The sequence below is a fragment of the Zea mays genome, chromosome 7, assembly GCF_902167145.1.
Source record: "Zea mays cultivar B73 chromosome 7, Zm-B73-REFERENCE-NAM-5.0, whole genome shotgun sequence".
NCBI lineage: Eukaryota > Viridiplantae > Streptophyta > Magnoliopsida > Poales > Poaceae > Zea > Zea mays.
Window position 1 is genome coordinate 28646418 of NC_050102.1, and position 20291 is coordinate 28666708.

Genomic DNA, 20291 nt, shown 5'->3' on the forward strand with positions numbered 1-20291 from the left:
GAAGTAGTGTCGCAAATTCCGCCGTGTCAGAATCACTGCGTACAGCAGCTTCTGAATTTGTGGGTAGCGGATCTTGGTCTCGGACAGTACCTCGCTGATGAAGTAGACCGGCCTCTGGACGGGCAATGCATGCCCTTCTTCTCGCCTCTCAACCACGATCGCGGCGCTGACCACCTGAGTGGTAGCGGCGACGTAGATCAAGAGGGCTTCTCCGGCAGCGGGGGGCACCAAGATGGGCGCGTTCATGAGGAGCGCCTTCAGGTTCCCGAGGGCTTCCTCAGCCTCAGGGGTCCAAGTGAAGCACTCATCCTTTCTTAAGAGACGGTACAGAGGTAGGCCTCTTTCGCCGAGGCGCGAGATGAAGCGGCTTAGAGCCGCAATGCATCCCATGACCCTCTGTATGCCTTTCAAGTCCTTGATGGGCCCCATGTTGGTGATGGCCGCGATTTTCTCCGGGTTGGCCTCGATGCCCCGCTTGAAGATGATGAACCCCAAGAGCATGCCTCGGGGGACTCCTAAGACGCACTTCTCGGGATTGAGTTTTACGCCTTTCGCCTTGATACACCGGAATGTCGTTTCAAGGTCGGAAAGGAGGTCGGAGCTTTCCTCGTCTTGACTACGATGTCATCGACGTAAGCCTCGACCGTTCGACCAATGTGTTCGCCGAACACGTGGTTCATGCACCTTTGGTACGTCGCACCCGCATTCCTCAAACCAAATGGCATAGTAAAGTAGCAGTACATGCCAAAAGGTGTGATGAAAGAAGTCGCGAGCTGGTCAGACTCTTTCATCCTGATTTGGTGATACCCTGAGTAGGCATTGAGGAAAGACATGGTTTTGCACCCAGCAGTGGAATCCACGATTTGATCGATGCGAGGCAAAGGGTAGGGAACCTTTGGACATGCTTTGTTTAGACTAGTATAGTCTACACACATCCGCCATTTCCCTCCTTTCTTTCTCACAAGCACAGGGTTGGCAAGCCATTCGGGATGGAATACCTCTTTGATGAACCCTGCAGCCATCAACTTGTGGATCTCCTCGCCTATGGCTCTGCGCTTTTCTTCGTCGAATCGGCGCAGAGGCTGCTTCACGGGTCGGGCTCCAGCTCGGATATCCAGCGAGTGCTCGGCGACATCCCTCGGTATGCCAGGCATGTCCGAGGGACTCCACGCAAAGACCTCGGCGTTCGCGCGGAGAAAGTCGACGAGCACTGCTTCCTATTTGGGGTCGAGCTCGGAGCCAATCCGTATCTGTTTGGAGGCGTCGTTGCTGGGGTCGAGAGGGACAGACTTAACCGTCTCTGCTGGCTCGAAGTTGCCGGCATGGTGCTTAACGTCTGGCGCCTCCTTGGAGAGGCTCTCCAGGTCGGCGATGAGGGCCTTGGATTCGGCGAGGGCCTCGACATACTCCACGCACTCCACGTCGCATTCGTACGCGTGTTGGTACGTGGGGCCGACGGTGATGACCCCGTTGGGGCCCGACATCTTGAGCTTGAGGTAGGTGTAGTTGGGGACGGCCATAAACTTGGCGTAGCATGGCCTCCCCAGTACTGCGTGGTAGGTTCCTCGGAACCCGACCACCTCGAACGTGAGGGTTTCCCTTTGGAAGTTGGAGGGAGTCCCGAAGCAGATGGGCAGATCGAGTTGCCTGAGGGGCTGGATGCGTTTCCCGGGGATGATCCCATGAAAAGGCGCCGCGCCTGTCCGGATCGAGGACAGATCGATCCGCAGGAGCCCGAGGGTCTCGGCGTAGATGATGTTGAGGCTACTGCCTCCGTCCATGAGGACCTTGGTGAGCCTGACGTTGCCGATGACGGGGTCGACAACGAGTGGATATTTCCCCGGGCTCGGCACGCGATCGGGGTGGTCGCCCTGGTCGAAGGTGATGGGCTTGTCGGACCAGTCTAGGTAGACTGGCGCCGCCACCTTTACCGAGAAGACCTTCCGACGCTCTTGCTTGCGGTGCTGAGCCGAGGCGTTCGCCACTTGCCCACCGTAGATCATGAAACAGTCGCGGACCTCGGGGAACTCCTCTGCCTCGTGATCCTCCTTCTTATCGTTGTTGTGGGCCCTGTCGCCCTCTGCGGGTGGCCCGACCTTGTGAAAGTGGCGCCGAAGCATGACACACTCCTCAAGGGTGTGCTTGACGGGCCCCTAATGATAGGGGCACGGCTCCTTGAGCATCTTGTCAAAGAGATTGGCGCCTCCGGGAGGTTTCCGAGGGTTCTTGTACTCAGCAGCGGCGACAAGGTCCGCGTCGGCGGCGTCACGTTTCGCTTGCGACTTCTTCTTGCCTTTCTTCTTGGTGCCGCGCTGAGTGGACGCCTCGGGGACATCTTCCGGTTGGCGGACCTGGGGCTGCTTGTCCTTCCGGAAGATGACCTCAACCGCCTCCTGGCCAGAGGCGAACTTGGTGGCGATGTCCATCAGCTCGCTCGCCCTGGTGGGGGTCTTGCGACCCAGCTTGCTCACCAGGTCGCGGCAGGTGGTGCCGGCGAGGAACGTGTCGATGACATCCGAGTCGGTGACGTTGGGCAGCTCAGTGCGCTGCTTCGAGAATCGCCGGATGAAGTCCCGGAGAGACTCTCCCGGCTGCTGGCGGTAGCTTCGAAGATCCCAGGAGTTCCCAGGGCGCACGTATGTGCCCTGGAAGTTGTCGGCGAAGGCTTGGACCAGGTCGTCCCAGTTGGAGATCTGCCCCGGAGGCAGGTGCTCCAGCCAGGCTCGAGCGGTGTCGGAGAGGAACAGGGGGAGGTTGCGGATGATGAGGTTGTCATCGTCCGTTCCACCCAGTTGGCAGGCCAGCCGGTAGTCCACGAGCCACAGTTCCGGCCTCGTCTCCCCCGAGTACTTTGTGATAGTAGTCGGGGTTCGGAACCGGGTCGGGAACGGCGCCCGTCGTATGGCCTGGCTGAAAGCCTGCGGACCGGGTGGTTCGCACGAGGGACTCCGATCCTCCCCACTGTCGTAGCGTCCCCCACGCCTGGGGTGGTAGCCTCGGCACACCTTCTCGTCGAGGTGGGCTCGACGGTTGCGGTGGTGGTGCTCGTTGCCGAGGCGACCCGGGGCCGCAGGCGCTGTGTTGCGCGTGCGCCCGGTGTGGACCGAGGCTTCCCACATGAATCAGGAAGTTGCGACGCGATGCTCCGAGGGGTACCCCTGCCTTCGGGAGGCAGAGCTTTCAGCCCGTCGGACCGTGGCATCCTCTAGGAGATTCTTGAGCTCTCCCTGGATACGCCGCCCTTCGGTGGTCGATGGCTCCGGCATCGCACGGAGAAGTATTGCTGCTGCAGCCAGGTTCTGGCCGACGCCACTGGAAGCCGGTGGCAGCCTTGCCCTGACGTCGTCGACAATGCGGTGTTGGATGCCCTGGGGTAGATGACGCGCTTGTTCGGCCGGAGCTTGGTCTGCCCATTCCTGCCCGATGTTCCACCGGAACGGCTCAAGTGTTCCTGCTCCCTCGTCGAGCCTGGCCTGCATCTCGCAGATTTGCTCGAGCTGTGCGTCCTGACCGCCCGCAGGGACTGGGACCACAGCTAGCTCCCGAAGGATGTCAACGCGAGGCGCAGGCCTAGGGGGATCACCGTTTTCTGGTATACCAAGATGGTTGCCTTCGCCGGGACCCCCTAGATCGACGTGGAAACATTCACGACTTGGGCCGCAGTCCTCGTCGCCGAAGCTGCGGCTACCGTTGGAACAATCGGAAAGGCAGTAGTCGCATGCGGTCATGAAGTCCCGCATGGCACTGGGGTTACCGAGCCCGGAGAAATCCCAACAAAAGTCAAGCTCGTCATCTTCCTCGGAACCCGAGGGTCCGTAGGTCGAGACGGCCGTCAGCCGGTCCCAGGATGACCGCATATGATACCCCGGAGGGTTTGAACATGCCTTTATAAAAGCGTCCACCAAAGCGAGGTCGCTCGGTGGGTCGCTGGTGGATCTAAAAGGCACGGGATGGGAATCAGTCGGTACCTCCTGGTCGACGGGCGGTGACGAAGTCGCGTCAGGAGCGGACTGCACCGGGTACGAGGGTGACGCCCAGCAAGTCCCTCGCGAGCGTGCTGGCGTCGTCCGTCTGCTTGGAGTTAGCGTGTTGCGGGGAAACGACGCTCGTCTTCATCTCAGATGCAAGGTCGAAGCCTGACGTGTCCCCCGTTGGGGCGCCGGTGCCGTCGACTTGCTCGACAGCCGACGTGGTGCCGCCTCCTGCTTGGCCATGGTTGCCTCGCCTCCTCCTCCGTCGGAGGGGGAGGTGATGGGACAAACCCGAATGTTGTTCTTCCGCCACGTGGGGAAGACGTCGTTGATTCCGCCGCCGGCGGGCGGGCTGTCGGCCGCCATTGTCGCTGTCGCACGGCGGAGGAAGGAGTATCATGTCGTAGCCGCCGTCAAGGGACATGAACTCAAGACTCCCGAAATGGAGCACCGTCCCGGGCTGGAAAGGTTGCTGGAGACTACCCATCTAGAGCTTGACGGGAAGCTGTTCGTCAACACGCAGCAGGCCCCTACCTGGCGCGCCAACTGTCAGCGTTTCGACCCCGGGGGGTCCCTGGACCGATGAGTAAATTGTCGCCGCGTGGCCCAGCCCAGATGGGTCGGCGCGAGACGGAGCACGAAGGGGGGGAAAGAAGGAGACGGGCAAGAGGGGAAACCCGCGGCCTTCGTGTTGTCCTGCGCCCATGTCGGGTGCGCTTGCAGTAGGGGGTTACAAGCGTCCGCGTGGGAGAGAGCGAGAGCCTTATACGCGCCGGCCCGTCCTCCCGCGCGGCCAACCTTCCCGTACGAGAGCCCTGGACCTTCCTTTTATAGGCGTAAGGAGAGGGCCCAGGTGTACAATGGGGGATGTAGCAGTGTGCTAACGTGTCTAGCAGAGAGGAGCTAGAGCCCTAAGTACATGCCGTCGTGGCAGCCGGAGAGGTTTTGGCACCCTGTTCATGTGATGTCGTGGCCGTCGGAGGAGCGCTGGAGCCTTGCGGAAGGACAGCTGTCGGGGCTGTCAAGTCCTTGCTGACGTCTCCTTGCTTCCGTAAGGGGCTGAGAGTCGCCGTCGTCATGGAGCACGCGGGGCGCCATCATTATTTGTTTACCGGGGCGAGCCAGATGGGACGCCGGTCTTGTTCCCCGTAGCCTAAGCTAGCTAGGGGTAGGGTAATGATGGCCCCCCTGTGACGTGGTCGGTCCGAGCCTTGGGTCGGGCGAGGCGGAGGCTCCTCCGAGGTCGAGGTCGAGTCTGTCTTCCAAGGTCGAGGTCGAGTCCGAGCCCCGGGTCGGGCGAGGCGGAGACTGTCGTCTGAGGCCAAGGCTGAGTCCGAGCCCTGGGCTCGGGCGAGGCGGAGTTCGTCGTCTTCCGGGGCCGAGGCTGAGTCCGAGCCCTAGGGTCGGGCGAGGCGGAGTTCGTCGTCTTCCGGAGCCGAGGCTGAGTCCGAGCCTTGGGGTCGGGCGAGGCAGAGTTCGTCGTCTTCCGGAGCAGAGGCTAAGTCTGAGCCCTGGGGTCGGGCGAGGCGGAGTTCGTCGTCTTCCGGAGCCGAGGCTGAGTCCGAGCCCTGGGGTCAGGCGAGGCGGAGTTCGTCGTCCGAGGCCGAGACGGGGGCCGAGCCCTGGGGTCGGGCGAGGCGGAGCTTCCTATGGTGCCCGAGGCCTGACTTGGCTGCTGTCAGCCTCACTCTGTCGAGTGGCACAGCAGTTGGAGCGACGCAGGCGGTGCTGTCTTCTTGTCAGGTCGGTCAGTGGAGCGGCGAAGTGACTGCGGTCACTTCGGCTCTGTCGACTGAAGAGCGCGCGTCAGGATAAGGTGTCAGGCGATCCTTGCATTAAATGCTCCTGCGATACGGTCGGTCGGCGTGGCGATCTGGCCAAGGTTTCTTCTCGGCGAAGACTAGGCCTCGGGCGAGCCGAAGGTGTGTCCGTTGCTTGAGGGGGTCCTCGGGCGAGACGTGAATCCTCCAGGGTCGGCTGCCCTTGCCCGAGGCTGGGCTCGGGCGAGGCGAGATCGTGTCCCTTGAGTGGACCAAGCCTTGACCTTGATCGCACCCATCAGGCCTTTGCAGCTTTGTGCTGATGGGGGTTACCAGCTGAGATTAGGAGTCTTGGGGGTACCCCTAATTATGGTCCCCGACAAGTTGAGAGAGAGTTACCTGGGTGCTGGGCGTGGGGCCCATAGAGCACGCCACTGAGGCGGGGCACATGGGGCGGGCCCAGAGTGTCAGCGCGGAGGGTGAAGCCGTGGTAGCACCAGGTGCCCACATTAGATTCTTAATAGAGTAGTATAGATTAAGTATGGTGTATCCACTTTTTTGTCCACCTTGTTGGTATAGGTGTTGGAGATCTTGCTAGTTGCCTTTTTCTTCTTTTCTCCCCCGATCTTCACGCCTTGCATTGGTAATACCTGTGGGCTTCCTCATGACATAGCCAACAAACCACAGTTTCTCCCTCCATAGGTTTGTTCACTCTGCAGTGGTGTTATCCTGAGGTGGTTGGGGTTTTTGGCTTTGCATTTCTTATCATATAAAACATTACCAAGGCGGTCGACTTCTTACTTTAATAACTTATTTTTCATAGCAATCTCATCAGAACAAGTTCCTACAATAATATTCTTAACAAGGACTTGATTGCATGGATTAGAATTTACATCAATTAAATCTAAGAAAGAAGTAGAAGTATCATTTTTAATAGCCTTAGGTATTTCAATTAAAGAAGCTTCTAGGTACTACCGATGCTTTCTAGCTTAGTAGTTAGCTCATTATTATGGATGCTAAGAATTTTCATTTTCTCTAGCAAATTTTCAATACCATCTTGAGAGCTAACTAACTTAGCATTAAGTTTTTCATTCTTTTTAACAAGGCTATCATCGATAGTTGAGGATGGAGCTTTAGACTCTAGTTGCTCAACTTTAGTTGTTAGCTCAACATTCAAATTCGCAAAAAAATTCACATTTTTCTAGCAAATTCTTATAATAATTTTGAGAGCTAAGCAACTTCGATTTTAGCACTTTTAATTGAGTTTTTTGTTTAGTGAATACATCCTAAAAAAATTAACAGCATGCGTAAGTTCATCTATAGAGGGTTTATCATCATTGCTATCACTATCATTGTCATCACTAGAGGATGGGAGAGAATGTTAACCATGTTATTCCAACACTCTTATTGTCAACAAGATATGGTGAGCAATAGCAGTCAGATGCGTGACCAAAATCAGATGATCCATCCCACTTGCACTTGTGAATGTCATGCACACGAGCATATATATGCATCGCTTCCTCCAACAACAAAAAGAGTTGGGTTCCTCGAATCCATTTCAATTGCATTTAGATGAACATGACTTGAGGATACTGATTTAATGAAGGAGCTTCTACAAAGAAATAGTTTTGAGGCCGTGTCTGTTCTGAGATCAAACTGCACAAGAAAGATTACACTTGGTTATAGGTCATTTTACAAACACCTAAAATGTTGCACATGTTTAATGGCTTACATGTTGAACAAAAGCCTTCCTCACCATAGATGTAGAAGATATAATGACTACCAGGATCTATAACCAAATTGTGAGCCCTTCCCACATGTTCACTGAGCAATGTCGTGGATACATCTCTAGCATTTTTGGGATAGGGGGAGTAGTTGATATAAAGAGAATATACATAGGAATATGAGTGGGAAGGATTACAATATAGAGTAAGAAAATTTAATGAATGAGCTATGAATAATAATAGAGTAAAATACATTTTCGGTCTTTAAACTCGTCGTCATGTGTCATTCTAGTCCACAAACTTTTAAAATTTGTCAATCTGGTCCTTAATCGCTGGTTGGGTCTCGGTTAGGTCCAAACAGGTTATGATTGATACATGGTCCACACATGTCAGTATGTGCTTTTTCTGGTTCTCTCTCACCTTCTCCTATCTCCGTCGTTGCCGTCGTTGGACTAGTCACCGCGAACCCGAATTGGTGCCTGCCTGCACGCTCTCCCTGCTCGACGGCAACCGAGCTTGCCTGCACCCTCACCCATGGAGCGACGCCCGACGCCGGGCTCGCCTACTCACGCGCGAAGTAGCGGCAGCGGGGCCCGTGCCCGTGCTTGCCTACAGGGGCGGCGGGCAGCCTGCACACTCGCCTGTAGGGCAGCTGTGAGGCTCGCGTCCGCATGCCTGCTCGCGGCGGCGTGGCTTGCGCGCTTGCCAGCGGCGGTGGCGACACGGCCTTACCGCTCGCCCTCGAGGACTCGACGGCTCGGTGCTGTGCCCGTGTGTTCATCCATGACGACGTTGGTGGCTCGGCCAACACGCTCGTTTGTGCACGGCCATGGTCCGGTGGCTGCACGCTAGCGTGTCTTCGAAGCCATGTGCGGGAGTAAGGCGAAGGGGGAGCGTTTCGTCACGCTGATATATAGGGTCCATATGTCAATATGTGGAAAAAAATTCTTTACATACCGGATGTAAAAAATCTCTTTTACAGCCCCTCACATATTTTAGCTGCTTGTCCATATAAATAGAAGAAAAACAAATTAATAAAGGGTTTTTTTTGTAAATTTTGATCTGTGTTTGTGGGCCTTCAAGTGATTGATGTGGGAGGCTGTAAAAAATAGCGTTTACATCCGGTATATACAGAATTTTCTTCCCAATATGTCAATGTTACGCTCTATCGCGAAATCAGTCCGTTTGGATCCAACTAAGGCTCGAACATTGCTTTATGATCGAACTAATATATTTTAAAAGTTTGTGGACCATAATGACACAATAGACAAGGTTAAATACCAAAAATGTATTTTAGTTAATAATAGTATACTAGCCGGTTGCCCGTATTTACTATAATTGTTATATATCATATAAATAGATATTCAAATATTTATTCAAATACAATTTATTCTTTATTTCTAAACACTAAGCATGTGTAGTCTGGTTGTTAGCTCCAAATTTTTGGAGGAGGGGGCTTGAGTTCAAGTGCTCGTTTTGCACTATTTTTTATGTGATGTGGTGGCTGCACGGTCGGGGTTGGGTGCTCGACAGGTGCGGAAGCTGGTTACACGGGCGCTGGGGTCCATAGCTCAGTAGCTGAGAGAGCACTGTGCTTCGAGGCGGTGCGCATGAGACGGGTCTAGAGTGTCCGCGCGAAGGGAGAAGACGCCCACGTTAGGTTCTTGATACACTAATATAGATCACTGTTTTAAATGTCCAGCTAAGGGCCTTAGCGACGAGCTTTTGATAAACTATAAAGACTATAGCTACGAGCTAATCCATTTAACGGGTTTTTAAAAGAAAATGACATAACTTTATTGATAAATTAAATGTTTATTATTTGAATCTGAAAATTTAAAGTAGTAGTTTAAATATTCAATAATAAATCAACGTATATGCAAATTCAATGTTCAACGACGTTCAACGACACATGTAAAAGACATTTAACCACTGCTTAACAAATATTAAATTAAAGGACCTGCCTATAGTTTATTTTTGGGCCTCAATGTTTCAAAGGTTCGAACAGTAAAAAAAGGTTACATGTTTAGTGGCTAAATCAAACTAATATTATGTATTTAACGAGCTAAATAAAATTATTAGCGGCTAATTTTAATTAGCATTAAATGGTGCATCTCTTAGATTTAGACCTGGTGAAATGCTATAGCTGGCTATTTAAAACATTGGTATATACAGTGCGGATAGCGTGACAGCGTCAACGCCAGCCATGGCGGCGGCTCAGTCCTCCACCGATTCGTTGGCTCCGCACCTCCGCCGCCGTCCGCGCCGCCTCGTATTCGACCGCCGCTACGGCTGGATGTAAGAGACACACGAGCACCCGCAGCCCCACCTCCCCCCTGCGGTATCCGCCGACGTCCTGATTCCGTGCTCTGACGCTCCCTCGCCCCTCCTCTCTCCCGCAGCTTTGACGAATGGACGCACCCCGCCGACCAAGCCCTCTCCGGCGGCCGCGGAATGTTAGTGCTTCTAACACTCCCTCCGACTTCCTTCTTTTCCCCATTTTCCCAGCCTCTACTCTGGTACAGGAATGATGAGTTCATATCTTCCATGCTGATTCTCAGGTTCTGTGCGCTGACGATGGCGCGGTCGCTGGTGAGCGCTGCGGCGTGCTCGGTAATCGCCTCGCTGACAAGTTAGATTATGTGCTGAATTTTTTTTGGTTATCTTTGCTGGATTGGATTGCTGTGAAAGGATTGCGGGGATTGCGGGGACATGTAAGAAAATATGAACTCTAAATCCAGACATACTAGCTTGGAACTAAAGTTTGCCTGCAACAAAAATTGAAAGGAGGCCAATCGACAGACAGAGCAAGAATACAGCAGAGGAGCCTGGAATTGAAACAAACCAATTAATCGGGAGAGCAGAGGGGACTGAAAGAGCATTGCAGAGCAGAAGGGCCTATGTCTGTAACCTTACCTGTCACAATGTGCAGACCAGGTCAGGCCAGTGTTCTAGGGTCTCCATCAGAAGGACAATGGGAGACCTGGGGCTAACAGGTCTGAACAAAAGGGGAGTAAGCAATGCTAGGAAGATGGGGCAGGACATTAATGTGAGCACAAATAACTGGGAACACAAATCTGAACGGGGGAATTAATCGCCAGGAACGCACAATCAAATGGGAGAATTGATCAGAGAAATAATCATCTGAGAATGCTCATCTGAAACCCCTCATCTACTCAGCATAGGATAGGATTCTAAAGGGAGCATCTTGGGAGGCAATGTGGTGCTGAACAGAGGAGCCAAAAGGGCAGGGACCTGAAGGGAGGGAGCCACAGGGAATCATGATGTGAGCATGGAAAGCTGAATAGAGAAAGCCACAGGGGCCAGGTCTGCTAGACACAAGTGGTGTGGGGGCAGTGTGTGCTTGGCAGTGCCATTGGTAGCGGGCGGCTCTGCTAGGCGGAGGTGGAAGGAGTGGACAATCGGTTTATTCGGTTTGGTTTTTTGGGTGTTATAAAACTTCGTTTTTGAGAAACAGAGAACCGATTGGTGCTTAGCCAAACTAAAAACCGACATCTTCGGTTGTTGGTGTTTCAGTTTGTACCGAAGTTATAAGTTGCACCCCTCATCTACCGATTGGTGTTTCAGTTTCGGTTATAAGTTGCAGAATAAAAACATAGACTAGTGATACATAAAATCAATTTCCACCCTTCATGCTATAAATTTGGGATAGACTTATATCTAAATCTTAGAAAGTAGTGGAATGTCAAATTCCAAAGCAAATAACCTACACTCTATTAAGTAAATTCTAATTCCTTCAAAATGAAGGGATCCAAACGGATCCTTAGAGCTTGTTTGGGAGCAAAGGAATTTTAGCTTCCTCACTCTCCTGCAATCCCCTGGCTCCCAAACAAGTCTTTATTGATGATAATATCCACTCTACTTCTACACATCTGTTATTGTGGTTACTTGAGTACATCAATCATGCAGGTTATCCCAATCATAAAGAGAGAAATGGAAAAAAACTTTGATTTGGCTATATTTGTAAAACAATCTCCTGATATTTAACAGCTGGTTGTTTCCATCACAGATTAACTATGCTGTCAGTTCAATCAGCAGAGTTCTGGAACGCCCCAAAAGACTCCACAAGAAGCAGCAAGCCTGGTTCCGTGAACTTGAATGCTCGGGAGTTGTAGCTGATCTTAAGTTAATACAGACTTGAAGCCATTCTGAACTAGAATGCACCACAACTGGTTGCATGTGTTCCGTAAAGAAGCATGATCATCTGTAAGCACGGTATCAGAAAATTATGAGACACTTATCCTTAGCAAAAAGCTATTTGTCCTGTTTCTACTCTAATGTGGCAATGATGGCACATTTATTTTACTGGGGCACTAACCATGAACTCATGGCAGTACTGAATGACAAGGGCCATTCTATTTTTAAACCTGAATTAACGTAGCGAATGAAAAGGATAGCGCCCATCTCATGCTCACTTTGGTACATAATGTTGTTATGTTGATTGATTAAAATTTTTAATTAGATGGTTTTACTGTGGGATTAGTCTTAAAGAGCTGCGACTTACATAGGTTTGAAGTGATAATGTTCACAAACCTCTTTTCAGAATAATGCCATGGGATATATATTTTTGTCTGTGGAGAAATAATTATTGTTCTATTCACCTTGCATGTTTTGATTAAAGTAAATCCAGCATTTGGGATGGTAATGATAAAAGGAATGACAAAATAAATAGTTCCGCATGAAGACAAACAAATAATTCCGCATGAAGACAGTAATGTAGTTCAATTCAGCACACTTTTAATGAAAATTATTTATTAGTAGTGATAAGCATGAAGATGTGGAAGATTTTATATTGTTATTATCGAATTAGATAGCTTGTGAGTGGTAATCTGGCATTTATTCGTAAGTAAGGGATAGTTTGATTAAATCAGTCCCCTCCCAAGACTTGATGAGTGGAATTTCTTAAACTGCCATTTTCGCAGCAGGCATCAACAGTACTAAAACCAAGGTATATGTAATGAAGCCTGTACCATTCTAGTCTATAAATTACATGGCCCGGTTGCCTCCTTGCTCCAACTCCCACACCCTCCCTTTCACTCCAATGCCAGCAACATGTGTAATTCGACTGTTCTGTAGCACTGCAATCTTGGTTTAGGAGGCCTTAGGAATTCCACCGTCCGTTTCTTCTGTGTTTCTTGTGGATTCCGTTTGTGGCTCACATCCATCACTCCACCAAGTCCCTGGTGTATACTCCTGTGGTTCACTTCACATCCATCACTCATGTGCATAAATATGTGACAACCATTATTTTCATATTTTTTTAGTAATTTAAATGTAGCTTCTCCTTTACTCGAAGTGGTTAACATGTCCCTACAAAATCAAAGAACTAAAATGATGTGTTCTCGTCCTTTTGGGGGTGTGCGTAGGGAAGAATAGAGCAATAAAAAGGATTGTGGGGGAGAACACAATAAAGGTTCGGATCCCTTTGTTGGTTGCACTAATGTGAGACTCACCGAGGGTGCTGAAGGAATTGCTCCTATAGAAAATTCTTATTTCTTTGTTGTTCTCTGTATCACATTTTATGGTGCTTATATAGAGATATATGCCACTGACTTTATTGAAAAGCCAACTAATCAATCTAAACAAATTAGGGAACAACAAACTGACTTACAATGGGAAGCAACAAACTAACTCCTAAATAAACTAGTTGAGAATATCTCTATTTATAAACTTACCTGATTGTCAAATCTTAGTCACTTTTGTTGCTTTTTCATTCTTGGTTTGGCTATGCTTCCTAGTTGCATCTTGTTTGGTATTGGCGGCAATAGAAAAAGAATAACATTCCCCCTCACCAACAATCAACTTGTCCACAAGCTGTACCTCTAGAAATATTTGTTTAAATTCTTTCAATTATTCATATGAGAAGTCTATAGCTAGCCTAACTACCCAATGCACCAAAATTTCACACACTCCATGATTTAGTCAAGCTTTGATCATTTTTTAGCAGCAGGGATGACACACCCATGTAATATCTCAAGTAAAAGAATGATTACATTTGAAGCCTCTCCTTTATACTTCTTGACCAATGCCATATGGAAAATATCATGAATGCTGTCCTTTGAGGGAAACTTTAATCAATAAGAAACTTCATTAATGCTTTCAAGCACTTTATATAGGCTATAAAACTTAGGACTCTACTTAGAGTGAGCAACTATCATGACTCCCACAACTGTTAGTTGTTGCAGCTTCAACCAAACCCATTCACGTACTACAAAAAACATGTTCCTTGCGACTTATCTTGGAATTGCTTCATTGTTACTTGGGCCTATACCAACGAAACCTTGATTTTCTCCAAAAAAATCGTCTTTGTCCTCTGTCTAGCAATCCACCGTTGCTATCCATGTGGACTCCTTTTGGTATGATAGTAATACGGGCCAATGAGGGGCTCTTTGCCATAGAGGACTTCAAATAGATAGCACTTAAGTGTTAGTTTGGTAAGAAGCATTTTAACAAAATTCAACCCAAGACAATCATTGTAATCATGATTTAGGAAGATCACTAGCCAGACAATAGAGGTACATGATGATGATCCTTTATGTAACCTTTGACTGTCCATTAGATTGCGAATGAAAAGTGAAACTCATATGCAGTTTACTACGACAGGCCAAAACAATTCTAACAAGAAAAAGCTAGTTAAAATTGTATCACGATCACTCACTATGGAGCAAGGAAACCCATATACTCTGATAATATATTAAAAAGCTTAAGCTATCGAGGTAGCCATGTAAGGTGGTCCAACATAATTAAGTAAATAAACTAATTTGGAGAACCTATCCATCATCATGAGGATTACATATTTATTACACACTTTATTAAAGCCTTCAATAAAAATGTATGGCTATGTCACTCTATACCTTAAATGGAACAAGAAGGGGCTTCAATAACTCAACATGGTGCAGTTCTCATTTGTGCCATTGATAGATGGAGCAGCCCCATACAAATTCCGTGACTCGTGCCATAATATGGGGGTTATAAAAGATGCTAGCAGTATATGTAATATTTTCTAGAGTCCTTGATGTCTGCATTCATGCACCTCAACTAGAATAGTCGGCCACAATATTGATGCATATGAAACAAAATTATTTCCTTTAAAAAACAACATATCATCCATCTCGGTCCATACTTCTGTTTCTATACCATCAACCATATTGACCCTTATTACATCTTCGTATGGATTGAAAACATATTTAGGTCATAATGTATCTAAGGAAGGTTGGGGCCAAAATACTATGGATGATCTCCCCTACATCCCGCCATGACAATGCACCTACATCTTAATTTAGTTGCCTAGTTGAGACTCTACCATAAATCATACTCGAATATCTTGCTCACCCATGTATGCTATGGAATAGTATATATGCACTGATTTATCAGGATGAAGTTGAGGTTGAAGTGGTCATTCCTTACAATGAAGGCACTCTCCTAGAGATAAGGACACTAGTGATGCATCGCCTTTACAAGGCCAATAAACTCATGAGTGTAAGCTATAAGCTTATGGTGGTAAGGTGCCATTGCTCGGTTAAAGAAAGCAATGGTGCCATCACCTTGGGGAAGCATGACACCGAAGCCTATACCGAAAGCATCACAATCTATGATGAAGTCCTTGTTGCAACATAGACGCATGGACATGCATGCGAAGACTAACTAATCAGGGAATGGTTGTAGGAGATGGATAAAGATCATATTACCCTAAACAAACTTAACTTTATAGTTCAGGGGCAGGAAGTCTTTATATAAGAATTATGAAAATGGGGACCCCTATAAATACCCCCAACCTATATTGTTCATAGACATGAGAAATCTTTATTCAATATAGTTCATTCCCCCCTATATCGTGTTTGGGTTCATGTGCTCCCCAATAGAAGGCAAAGTGGTGATCAAGATAATAAAAACCTCAAGAAATACAATAGAAGACTCTTTGAAAATCTATAACAACATGCAAAATCCAAGACATGAGAAGGAACCCGAATGTACACAAAGATCGTAAATAAACAAAGAACAAAAGATATTATAGGGTGTCAGACCCTAACCTTGGACTATGGTATCAAGGCGTAGGACATATCCTGGTACTATTCACCCCACGAAATTGTTAGACTCGTACTGTTCACTAGAGAGTCTTGGACTATATGGTGGACCTAATTGGCTGAGGGAAGGGTGTTGGACGTGACTCTCAGATTGATGGCCTAGACAGTGTTGGACTAGATGGGGATACTGTTCACTGGAGGGCTCATTGATCAATGTGTAGGATGGGGAGGCATCCAACTAGTCTGATAGGACTTGGTAGTTCTTAAGGAGTTTTTTGTACGGCATCAGACAATATGACTATAGTCCAAAGATCGTTGGACCAGAGAGCATCAGACTAAACAGAAACTAGCTAATGTGTTGTAATGACTAGAATCAAACTTTGAGTACACATGGTGCGATGAGAGAGCATTGGACCATAATATATGTTTTGATTGTATTACCGTGTGAAAGTGTGCATATGATTGAGTGGGCTTTCCAACGACTAGTGCACTGATTGGGGCTATAATTAGGACCCAGACCAACCATTTGAGATGAGTGGAAACTAAGGAACATACCAAGACAATTGAATCTCATCTCTAGTAGCCCTAGACACCAAAGTGGTCCAATATCACTTGATGATTAGCGTGAGTAATTTGTGAAGTACTTATATTAGTTATACCACTATCTTTGGCTCTTGCTCTAGATTTAGGCCTAGTGATTAGAAGTGAGGTCAGGCGCACCTCTTACCCCTTGATGCTTCTGCGCGTCATTGTAATAGGTGTATCAGGAGAGGATGTAGTGAGATCATATTGATTGTGTTTGTGGTGTGGCTGCTATCGAGTATTGGAGGGAATGGGGCTCGCGATGTTTCGACCAAAACTCAATAGGGAGACGATGGGAAGCATCCGGAAGAGGCCACAATCGGAGCACCACACTTATGTGTGAAGACCTAGAGCTATCTACGGAGTTACCTAATCGCAGCTTGGGCCTCGTGTGAAAATTCCCTTGCTTGGGCCTCAAACGAGAATTAGGGAAAAGCTTGGGCGCTTTTCGATACGTTAATAAAAATGCCAATGTGTCAACAACAATTTATATCTCTATCTCATTTAAGCTTCCACATTTATATTTTGTGTTACCTTGATTGTGTACTTTACCTATCTAGCTTAGTTATAGGCTATTGGGTAGGTTTAGAATTTATGTTATATATGTTATGGTAAAATATAGCAATATTTAGACGAAATCATAGTTGCACAAAAGATAACTTGATTGTATTATATAGGTTTTGACTTAAAAATATAAGTTATAGCTTAGAGAGAAATTAAATTGTCTAATTCACACACCACCGTTCTTTACTCTAGTGTGTAGCGCATCTGTTTCCTACGTAAGACTGGGCATATTACCCGCTACCCGAACCCAAAAAACCCAGACCCGGACCCGAAATACCCGAACCCTCAGTACCCGAAGTCTAATCTGGATAGTAAATGTTATTACCCAAAATTAGTTTGGGTATTTCGGGTAGTAGCACCCGGTACCCGAAGTACTCATATTAGTTTGCAGAGTGTGACTGTTGGCCTGCTGCGCCTGCGACTGCACAGTGCACACCGTGGGCGTGGTGGTCTGGTGGAGTGGAGAAGTGGGCCTTGGACTGGACGTGCGTGATCACGTATAACACACATGCCATGGCCCATGATCCCACTAAGGCTCCACCGCACCAAGCGTCCAACGGTCCAAGCCAATTAGCCAAGGCGCGACGCTGCAACCTGCAAAACCTAGAAGTAGCCAGCCGCCACCCATCACCGCCAGGCACCTTTCTCCAGCATTCCAGATTTCCAGTCCCTCGTCCTCGGTGGAGTGGTGGTGCCCGAGCCAGACATCGGCCAATTCTTCACCAATCATCAGGTCACTGGTTCTTGTTCCTTCTTCAATTCTTCACCATGCCAGTTCACCTAACCCAAGTACCCAACTACCGACCGATTCCCCTGGCCGCCGGTACCTCCATCATCAGGTCACCTGTCACCAGCCGCCGGTGACTAGGAGATTGAAGGACAACAACCACATCGGAATCGTCGTGCAATGTATGTATTTCCTAGTCCTAGCCTGGAACCCTATTCCCCTTACTATTTTTTAGTCTGTGAGTGACACTGTTCTTGAATAGGACAATTTATTTTATAGAGCATTTGCAACCCTAACCTGCAGCCTAATAATAAATTTGGAAAATGGTCAAAAGGAACACTGACTGAACAATTTAAGAGATAGAACTTAATAATATGAAAATATTGTAATTTGGCCTGTGATGTGTATTTTATGATATGTTCTTATTGTATTTATATTAGTGAATGATTAATTGATTATAGTGTTCAATTTTGATTTATGTAGATGCCAGAACCAGAGGATAATATTAAGTCACTAGCCAACAGGACTCAATTTAAAAGTCAGGAGACGACAATGGTGCAAGTAGAGACTCAAGTGCAAGACAAAACTGACGACAATAAAAAAAATGGTCATTAATGTGGAAGCGAAGGAGAAAGAGAAAGTCGAGAGGAGGGAGATGGCTTCAAGGTCTGAGATGTGGCAACATTTTATCAAGATCAAGGATGACAAAGGGTCTCTGAAGGCTGGAAGGTGCAAATATTGCCACCATGAAATCAAGGCTGACACAAGGGGGCATGGAACATCTGCGTTGAAGAAACACTTTGGTACATGCAAACGCAATCCTCATGTTTTCAACAAGGACTCGAAGCAAGGCACCTTGCAAGCATGTCATGGGGAAGCTCCTGCCACTTGGAGGTTTGATCAAGAAGCACTTAGAGATGCCTTTGCTGAGATGGTAAAAGAAGATGAGCAACCCTTTTGTTTTGGTGAGAAGCCTGGCTTTAGAAAATTTATGTCCAAAGCTTGTCCTCGTTTCCAAGTCCCATCTAGGAGAACTTGCACAAGGGATATTGTACATCATTACTTTGAAGAGAAAGCCAAGCTCAAGAAGTTGTTCAAAGATTCTTGTCAGAGAGTGTGCCTGACAACAGATGCTTGGACTTCTCAGGTTCAAGATGGATATATGACTGTTACAGCAACTTTTATTGATGAAAATTGGAACTTGCACAAGAAAGTGATAAGTTTTTTCATGGTAAAGGGTCACAAGGGGGAGGATATTGGGAAGAACTTGACAAGATGCTTAGCTGATTGGGGTTTGGATAGAGTAATGACTATAACCATGGATAACGCAAGTGCGAATGACAGTGGTGTTGATTATTTGAGGAAGCAGCTGCAGAAAACCAACATTGCCAAGGGCAAGTACTTGCATATGAGGTGTGCAGCCCACATTGTGAATCTTATTGTAAGAGATGGATTGCAAGAAGCGGACCAATCTATTAAGTGTGTTAGGGCTGCTGTTAGATATATAAAAAATGGGACTTCAAGATTGGTCAAGTTCAAAGAAATCGCTTAAGAAGAGAATGTGGACAACAAAACATTTTTGAAACTTGATGTGCCAACAAGGTGGAATTACACATATTTGATGTTGAAGGCTGCAATTGTTTATGAGAAAGTGTTTTTAAAATTAGTTGAAGGTGACACAAATTATGTCATTGATTTGTTTGAAGTAAGAGATGGTCCAGGGCATCATGATGAAGATGATTGGGATAATGCAAAGAAGATGGCACAATTTCTACAACACTTCTATGACCTTACTGTTCGTATATCTTCTTCTCTCCAAGTCACCAGTAACAGTTTCTTTCATGAGATAGGAGAAATATGTATGCTGATTCAAGAATGGCTGAGTAGTGAAGATAGTTTGCAACTTTCAATGGGGAACATAATGAAAGAGAAATTTGATAAGTATTGGGGACTTTGGCACACCAACAGCAAAGACAATGAGAAAGGACATCAACAAGAGCAAGAAAGGGATAAAGGGCACAACAAATGCAAGGGAAAGGAGAAGGAGAAAGAGAACATCAATTTGTTGATATTTGTGGCTGCCTTACTTGATCCAAGGTACAAGTTATCGTTGTACACAAAGATTAGTGTTGAAGAGATATTTGGTGAGGAATCAGGTAAATTGGTTTGGGAAGCAATTAATACTTCTGTGATAGAGCTTTTTGAAGAATATAAGACCATGTATGCTCCAAATGAAGAAGTTGTTCAAGTGGTTGATGTTGATAAATCTAAGAGAGTATCGCGAGGAATGCTTAAAGAAAAAATTGCCAAGAAGATGAAATTAAACAATTGTTCTACTAGCACCAACAAATCTGAACTTGAGAAATATCTCTCTGAAGAAACAGAAGACCCAGAGTCAAAAATAGATATTCTTGCTTGGTGGAAAGTCAATTCAAATAGGTTTCCAGTTTTGGGTCACATGGCTTGTGACGTGCTTGCTATACCCATCACAACAGTAGCGTCGGAGTCAGCTTTTAGCACAAGTGGACGTATTTTGGATGACTTTCGTACCTCTCTTACTCCGTTCATGTTAGAGGCTTTAGTATGCATGCAAGATTGGCTTCAAAGACCTACTGTTGACATAAAAGAGAGTACAGAGGAATTGGCAATAATAGAAAAGGGTATCATATTTCCTTCCTTGATTGCATTTATGAATCAAAGGAATGTAATATTAAATATGTAACTATGCTATGCATTTGCAGAGTGGATAGAAGAATATGGTGGCAAAGGAAAAAAAGAATGAGCAGCCAACTGTGACTGTCAGCATATCCAGGTCACAAACACCAAGCATTAATGTTCAAACCTCGACTATGGCTCCACACAGTACTTGAAGGTATGTGATGTCAAGTGTAATTGGAGTTTTTAGCATGTTTTTCAAT

At 47.2% G+C, this 20291-nt stretch overlaps 1 protein-coding gene across 1 annotated transcript; it reads left to right on the forward strand.

The window, feature by feature from the left end:
- Positions 1-9651: 9651 nt before the first annotated feature.
- LOC100381307 (uncharacterized) lies at positions 9652-11741 on the forward strand. The gene is made up of 4 exons (NM_001195855.1): positions 9652-9753; positions 9858-9911; positions 10017-10068; positions 11486-11741. Exons 1-4 carry the CDS (start codon positions 9662-9664, stop codon positions 11615-11617), a joined length of 330 nt encoding a protein of 109 aa, NP_001182784.1. The 5' UTR covers positions 9652-9661; the 3' UTR covers positions 11618-11741.
- Positions 11742-20291: the final 8550 nt, after the last annotated feature.